Here is an 8,642-nt window from a genome sequence, read left to right on the forward strand (position 1 = left end):
GACCCATCAACGAATAAAGGACAACGATTGGAAAGTCGGATCTGGGAACGTGAGGACTCCTGGCTCATCAACGAGATTGAATACGGCACCGCGGCGGCAAAGAGAAGATTGTCAACTGGAACAAACGAAACTAATGAAACGGAGCCCATAGAACAAGAATGTAAAAGAACTTGTGAAGATCAGAGCTGCCCAGACAACGACGGACACTTTTCCAAATCAGAGTGGAAAGTCTACAATACTAGATCTAAGAAAAAATAATTTGAATTGTATTGTTTTTGAATGTAATACAATAATAATAATCTTTCAGAGACGAGCCAGCCAAGGGCTGCAAATCTCTCTAATAAAGATAAAAAATGAATCGTGAGCTGCAGAAGGTCGGTGTGTATCTGGTAGCAATCCAGGAAATACGGTGGCTCAGAACTGGCGAACGTGATTCCGGGCGGTGGATCCCATAGCGAACACTTCATTCAAGTACCACATCTACTATAGCGGGGGTGACAGAGCAGGACGAGGAGTAGGCTTCATGGTGATCGGGAAGCAGATGAAGCGTGTTATCCGGTGGAAGTCAATAAGCGACCGCATTTGCGTGTTGAGAATGGAGGGCAAGTTCTTCAATTATAGCCTGATCAGCATCTATGCCCCAACGAACGATAAGCCTGATGACGTGAAGGATAAGTTCTATGAGAGCCTTGATAACGCCTATGGAGAGTGCCTAACACACGGGGTTATCGGGGATGCAAATGCGCAGATCGGAAGAGAAAGTTTCGTTCGCCCTGTCATGCTGCTAGGTGTCGATTGCTAGTGGCTCGTACCGGGGAACACAGCAGCTCAATCAACAATCGACATGTCGCGGGTGTTAATACAGAGGAAATTGCGGACCATGTGCGATTGTTGCTGCTGATGTGCTCAATGCTCATCTCCTACGTGAGACACTGATAGAGACTGTTAGGTTACTGTCATGGCTTGCGATCGACGACTGGTGAGGTTACCACCCATGAAGTTACCACGATGTGTCTTTAAGCCTTGTGCATTAGCATGTGAGCGTTCTCAGAAGTCTCCCCCTGATGTATTGCTTAATTGCGGGCCGAGGGGTAAGGACTGACGAAAGGATTTAGGTTTTGGTGGGTCGGATCAGCTTCTACATAACACCCATCCCCACACTATCTGAGCTAACCTGCTTAGGTGTCTGTTCGCCGATTTTCGTTTACCCTTGCTCAAAAAAACACTTAGGGCCGATTTCTTCACCTCCGCTTAGGCCTTAAACCAGGTTTAAACTTATGGGTAAGCACCGCTTAAGAGTTAAGCGAAGGTGAAGAAATTGGCCCTTACAGATATAACTTCAATTTGTCGACGTGTATCGATGAATATTCAGATCAGTCAATTTACAATTAAATTATCTCAAAATTTAGGAGAATTGTGAATTAGTGAAAAAGTCAAAATTTGAATCACTCTATTGTCCCATTCTATATCAACTGCTAACACATAGGTGTTAAATTGTGAAAATGTTCAACTTACGTTCAGGAAGCTGGTCAGCACAATCGAAGGAGAACAGTTAAGTATCGGCACAACGCAGCCGCTAACTCCCCATAGTCCCACGTTGGTGTGGAAGATAGCTCCACGGAGGAGAGCTTCATCGCGATAGAAGGTTTTGTCATTCAAAATATTACACATGGTGAGCAGCGTTGCATGGCCCAACGCCGTGCCGAAAAGATTCTTCATGATCTTCCATGACGTTTGGCAGAAGGCTTCTCTGTTCACCGTACGGCAGAGGATAACAATAAACAAAGTTAATGTTTCGTTTGGAATGATTGCGTAGCAGATGAAACAATCCAAAACCGATAGGCAAAGCAGTACAGTTTGAGTGTCTTCAACCTTGCATGTTATATCAAAAATGTAGTTCACAATCCCGACTAGAAAATTTTTCTCCAAGCTGGCGGCATTGTACTTGACGAGGTTTATAATCAAATCCAACAACTGTATTATGTAGCCGACTTGTTCTATCTGGGGGATCCATTGTACTAGAAAGGATCCGATTTCCTTTTCAAAATATTGAATGTTTTTGCCATTTTCAGTAAGGCTTTTCAGCATTTCCAATCTGTATTCAATATCCTCCGGTTCTTCGTGGGAAACAATCACTCGAAAGAACTGTGCTCTCATCATCTTGAGATTATCGTACTGGCCTTGAATAAGTTTGCAATAGAAGTTTAGAGCAACATGGCGTTGTTCGGTGGATTTGTTCCCAACGATCAAGTCTTTCGTCCATTGCCACAAGAGCTGCACGGCGTCCGGCTCCAGGCGATACTTTAGCACATTGTCACTGAAATCTTTCAGAGCCTTACAACGCTGCCCAACAGGTGTTTCAGGCTGTAACTCCCGTTCCAACTCTGCCGATAACGGGAAGTAGTTCCGATCATGATGAGATGCTACAACAAACAAACAAATCAATAAACAGAAAAAAGGAAAAACTGTTCAAACTATTACTTACCATCCAAATTTTTGTTTGTTCGCATAAAAAATTGTTTCACTTTATTCAAAACTTTATCCTTATCCTTGCCACTCATCTTGGAGTCCTATTATTGTACTGACTCAAACAAAAGATGTTCACTTTTAGTTGATCCGAACTGAAGAAAAAATATGGAAGCAGTCAAATATCAGGAAAACTTCGGCTGTTTTCTTTACTACTAATCCACCGCATTTAAATTAACAAGAACTAATGAAAATATCAACAAAAGTTTCAGAAACTTTTATACAATAGTTTAATTGGACAACATTAGCGGAAAATATCGTATTTATGTGTGATTTGCGATTTCAATTCACGAAATTATTACTTTCTGGGCGGCCAAAATCTCTTTTGTGATGTTCTTGAAAATATCAGCTGAGAAAAATAGAATTGACAGCAAAACGATATGACATGTTATCGGCAAACGCAATGATCAATGATTGACATATCAAGGTGATGGAGAACACCATCTGCAAGTGTATATTTAGTGGGTGGTGAACAAAAAGATTAGTGTTCTGCAAGGTTGGGTGCTGCGGATAGACCGCTTTTCTGCTCTCATTGCTAATATGGACCGAAAATATTGAAATGCCCATTTTGGGGCCGGTTCCCAAAGGGACACTTCAAAGAATCCTGTTGTTGGCCATTTTTGGAACAGGTGTCACCATGATTCTTGGTTCTAAAGTTTTCCGCGAGCGGTAATGGCCGCCAGCTTACCTGCGGGTTAGTCTCTGATTTGACGATTCTGAAGGTCAACTGCACCCACCATTCGAGCATTTTCATCAATGTGGTATATTTATAAGAAGGCTTGAATTCACTGAAAGTTTTCCCATGGGAAAACTGTCAAAACGCACGCAAACGTATGCATTGTGTTTGGCCCATAAGGCCGAAGTGGCCTGTGCGGTATATAAGAATCTTCTCCATTCGGCTCGGTCCATGGCTGCACGTCGCCAACCACGCAGCCTTCGGAGGGTCCACAAGTCATCTTCCACCTGATCGATCCACCTTGCCCGCTGCGCACTTCGCCTTATTGTGCCCGTCGGATCGTTGTCGAGAACCATTTTCACCGGATTACTGTCCGACATTCTGACTACGTGCCCGGCCCACTGCAGTCGTCAGATTTTCGCGGTGTATAAACGATGGATGGTTCCCCCAGCAGCTCATGCAACTCGTGGTTCATTCGCCTCCTCCACGTACCGTCCGCCATCTGCACCCCACCATAGATGGTACGCAACACTTTCCTTTCGAAAACTCCAAGTGCGCGTTGGTCCTCCACGAGCATCGTCCAGGTCTCGTCTTGCGGAGTCCAAAGTACGTACGATTTCCATCCACTATGCGTCTCCGAATTTCTCTGCTGATATCATTTTCGGCAGTCACCAATGAGCCCAAGTACACAAATTCTTCTACCACCTCGATTTCGTCACCACCGATGTGAACTCGCGATGGGTAGCTTACTCTTGAACCTCTTCCTATCATGTACTTCGTCTGCGGCGTGTTGATGACTAGTCCGATCCGCTTGGCTTCCCTCTTCAGTCTGATGTAGGCTTCCTTCATCCAAGGATGTTATCGATCATTTAGTAATTTGCCTTCGATCATTTAGTAGTTTTTCAATAACTCATTCCAGAGGCTAAATTTTAAAATGTGTTGTATGGTGGACTTCTAGTGCAAAGGTTAATCTACAACTCTGGCTAATAGTTCGTTGTTTGAATTTCACTAATAACGGAGCTATAGCGCTAGTAACAGTAACTTAGACTAAATGATTGCATATTTTGTTATCATTTAGTATAAGTATAGCAACTAGCACCGTAACTCCTTTAGCAGTGGAATTCGAACATCGACCTGTTCAGGAGAGTTGTAGAAAAACCTTCGCACTAAAAGTTCACCATACAACACATTTTAAAATTTAGCTTCTGGAATGAGTTATTGTCAAACTACTAAATGATCGAATGCAGATTACTAAATGATCGATAACATCCTTGCCTCCATCCTCTCAAAGTTACGTGCCATAATATCTATGTCGTCGGCGAAGCCAAATAGCTGGACGGAACTTATTGAAAATTGTACCACTCGTGTTAATCCCTGCTCTTCGTATTACCCCTTCCAAAGCGATGTTGAATAGCAGACACGAAAGACCTTCATCTTGCCGTAACCCTCTGCGTGTTTCAAAGGGACTCGAGAATGCCCCTGAAACTCTAACTACGCACATCACCCGATCCATCATCGCTTTGATCAACCGTGTCAGCTTATCCGGAAATCCGTGTTTGTGCATTAGCTGCCATAGCTGGTCCCGATCGATTGTATCCAATGCGGCTTTGAAGTCGATGAATACATGATGTGTGGGCACGTTGTATTCGCTGCATTTCTGCAGTACTTGGCGAATGGCGAACACCTGGTCCGTGGTGGAGCGTTCGTCCATAAAATCCGCCTGGTACTGCCCCACGAGCTCCCTTGCAATTGGTGCTAGTCGACGGCATAAAATTTGGGAGAATACCTTGAAGGCGGCGTTCAGCAATGTGATTGCGCGGTAGTTGCTACAATCCAGCTTATCGCCGTTTTTGTACATGGGACACACGACACCTTCCACTTCTGCGGCAAAACTTCCTCCTCCCAAATCTAGGTAATGACCCAGTGCAGCGCTCTAGCCAGTGCCTCACCACCATGTTTAAATAGCTCTCCTGGTAGTTCGTTAACCCCAGGGGCTTTGTTGTTCTTCAGCCGGCCAATCTCCTCCTGGATTTCCTGGACTACTACGACGAAAAACATTTACAAAACTACGGCGAAGCGCATCTCTTGTCAAGTGGTAGTCAAATACTGATGCCACCCTATTAAAAACTCTCTGTAGCCCGTTCAGTGCGTTGCCCAAACCATAGTTGGTGCGGCGAAGGGGAAGTCTCAACATTATGCTATTCCGCAATGGCCGATGTTGCACGTTAATGTTAATTTGTTGCAGAATGTCTGGACAATCGATCCTTCCTTGTATAATATCAGCGACGGTCAGTGCTCTGCTTAAGTCCCTACGGATACGCAACGGAAGAAGATCGATCAGCTGGCAGTGGTCCTCGTAACTAGGGAGGCGAGATGGATCTCTCCATTGAGGAGTCGGGGGCTTCCATAATGCTTTCCACAATGCGTCCCGGTTGCGAAGATAACGAGGGATTGACAGTAGTCTCACATGTAAAAAAATGTTCTGGTCGGAGCTGCATCACTACCGGATCTGCCGCTTGAAGGTACAGTGGAATTGAAAATTGCGCTGCACAGAAAAAAAAATATGAAAAATAAACAGCGCGTAAAACTTGATATGCGGAAATTTACGCTACTCTACTCTGAAATGATCATCTTCCTAACAATATTGCTTACAACTTGTATGCAATATCGACGATTCACGTCAAATATTGTATATATTTAGGTTATATCACGTGTGCGGAATTACGCTAATAATGGCGTTCCATTTATGTGCATGATTTTTAGCGTAAATTTTAGTGGATTTTTCTATCTGTGTGGAACACGGAAGACTATGAACCATTGCATCATGACGTCACATGGCAATTTTTTTACCCGTGTTCAAATGGCGAGTGAAGTCTCATGAGGGCAATGTTTACATTTTTTTTATATGGAGTTTTTGGCTCGTGCAATCGTCTATCCGGTCCGATGACCGGTCTATACATTTCCTCCCTTCCTGCGTTCATGTCACCGATGACGATTTTGACGTCCCGCAGTGAGCATCCATCGTATGTCTGCTCCAGCTGTGCGTAGAACGCTTCTTTCTCGTCGTCGGGTCTCCCTTCGTGTGGGCAGTGCACGTTGATGATGTTATAGTTGAAGAAACGGCCTTTAATCCTCAGCTTGCACATCCTTGCGTTGATTGGCTGCCACCCAATCACACGATGGCGCATGTTACCCAGCACTATGAAGCCGGTTCCCAGCTCGTTGGTGGTGCCACAGCTTTGGTAGAAGGTAGCCGCTCGATGCCCGCTTTTCCACACTTTCTGTCCTGTCCAGCTAGTCTCCTGCAGCGCCACGACGTCGAAGTTGCGGGGATGTAATTCATCGTAGATCATCCTGTCGCAACCTACGAAACCTAGCGACTTGCAGTTCCATGTTCCAAGTTTCCAATCGTGATCCTTTATTCGTCGCCTAGGTCTTTGCCGATTATATTGAGTCGCATTATCTTTTATATTGTTCGTAATTATTGGTTTTCCAGGCGGCTTATTGGGCCTGCGCAAACCTCCTGTCTCGCCGGAGGGCCGTCGTGTCAGGGCTGTTTAGCGTCCCACCTAACACCAGGACTTGGGCTTGTGCGCTTTGAGCGGCACACGGTCGCTTTGGCGGAACCTACTTGCGGATACTTCTTCTTCTTCTTATTGGCATTACATCCCCACACTGGGACAGAGCCGCCTCGCAGCTTAGTGTTCATTAACAGGGTGACCACTCTATTCGACAAAATAAATTCCCGGGTTTTTCTCGGTTTTCCCGGTAGGCTTTTCAAAATTTTCCCGGAAATTTTCAATAGTTCGTGAGAGGCTTTGATTATGTAAAAAAGTGTATAAAATGTACAACATTATGTTTAAGTATCAATTCAGTTATTTAATAATAAGCATTGAATTCTAATGTTCTTATAGGCTCTTGACTTGATGTAAAAGACTTCAAGTTCCAACTGCTGTTTTGTCCGAAAAACTTTTGAGATATTGATTGCACTCTAGAAACTATGTGGCAAGAAAATAATAAAAAGCGCACACAACGGTTTCGTGCAATACTGCCACAACTCAAAATACTTATTATTTGACATTTTGATTGTAAAGCACAGAAAACAGTATAAAGTTTCACCTGACAAAGACCCAGGTCGCAATTCAAGGCCAGTATCCACTTAAAAAGTAGAGAGGTTACGGAATTTTGTGCAATATTACCAAGCGGAATTTTGACAACTGATCTGCAAGGAGCAAAATGTCACTTTTACTTGCGGAATAATCGAGCAGACTATTTTTCTGAAAGTAAAGTGACAGCTCCCATTAGTTTGCGTGGGAACCTTACAAATTCCCTTTTTGATTTTTGTTCTTTTCAGGTGGATACTGTTGAAGAAATTTCTTTTCAACTTTTTACTTTTCCGATTCAGTAAACGGAATTTAACATGGTATTGGGATAGAAAAAGGAATTTCTTTTGAACACGATACCAAAAGTTGCTTATTTTAAAATTTGTCGATTTGCCAAAAAAATGTACCTATACCTCAAACGTATTGCCTTTTTCAAGTCTTTCTTATTGAAACACATAAAAGTAATCCCAATGTATCAACACATGCAAAAATATCCATGGAATTCGAAATATTTAAAAAACACACTTAAAAAAATTGACCGAACTCGGTTCAATTTTAACCGAGTTTTTATCTGCTGAACGCTCGGTTGTCTGTTCGGTTCAACAGTTAACAACCGAGCAGTCGTTAAACTTTCTAGCAATTCCTTTCTGTCAAAACTACCGAAAAAACTCGGTTCATGAAACATATTCTACATGGATAAACGAAGTTCGGTTGTTTTAATGTTACCGAATGCTGTCAAACAAACCGACCGTTCGGTAACAATAACGGAATTCGGTTCTCCAGTATCACGCACAAATAATGCAAAATAATTATTCAGAAGTTCATAATTAGAAAAAAATAGACTCGTTTCAGTCAATCATCAATATTTTTATTCATTCCAATGTTAAGGAAAATCGTATATTACAATCCAAATTATTTTCAGAAATTCACGGAATTACTTCCAATTTTACACGTTCAACATTTTCACCAATTACATAAACAATAGAAAACTGATAGAGAAAATTCCAAGGAAAATTCCCTTGGCACGCACTTTTAAAAAATGGCTGACGGTTCCTCGACACTGCTTCGCTGATGTGTCAACCGAGTAATCGGTTTCGATAATTGTCAAAACGGCTTTAAACCGAGTTTTCTCGGTTTTAGTGAACCGAACTCGTACATACATTCGGTTAACCGGAGTTTTCGGTTCATCTGGCATACCAAACTGTCAAATTACTTCTAGTTGTACCGAAACTCGGTACACGTATGTTACTAGTTTTGATTTTGAACGATTGTTCGGTTCCTTATTGCTGAACCGATCTAGTACGGTAAAAAATACAATCGAAGTCGGTCAAAATTTC

The 8,642-nt window shown here is 42.8% G+C and overlaps 1 protein-coding gene across 1 annotated transcript in view; it reads right to left on the reverse strand.

Annotated features, from left to right (window-relative positions):
* Positions 1–2,880, reverse strand: part of LOC134220432 (tuberin) — a 103,556-nt gene extending 100,676 nt beyond the window's left edge. The window contains 3 exon segments of the mRNA XM_062699490.1: positions 1,516–2,423; positions 2,486–2,621; positions 2,829–2,880. Coding sequence (XP_062555474.1) covers positions 1,516–2,423; positions 2,486–2,561 — 984 coding nt within the window. The 5' untranslated portion in view covers positions 2,562–2,621; positions 2,829–2,880.
* Between the last annotated feature and the right edge of the window lie 5,762 nt (positions 2,881–8,642).

This window comes from Armigeres subalbatus, chromosome 3 (assembly GCF_024139115.2).
Source record: "Armigeres subalbatus isolate Guangzhou_Male chromosome 3, GZ_Asu_2, whole genome shotgun sequence".
NCBI lineage: Eukaryota > Metazoa > Arthropoda > Insecta > Diptera > Culicidae > Armigeres > Armigeres subalbatus.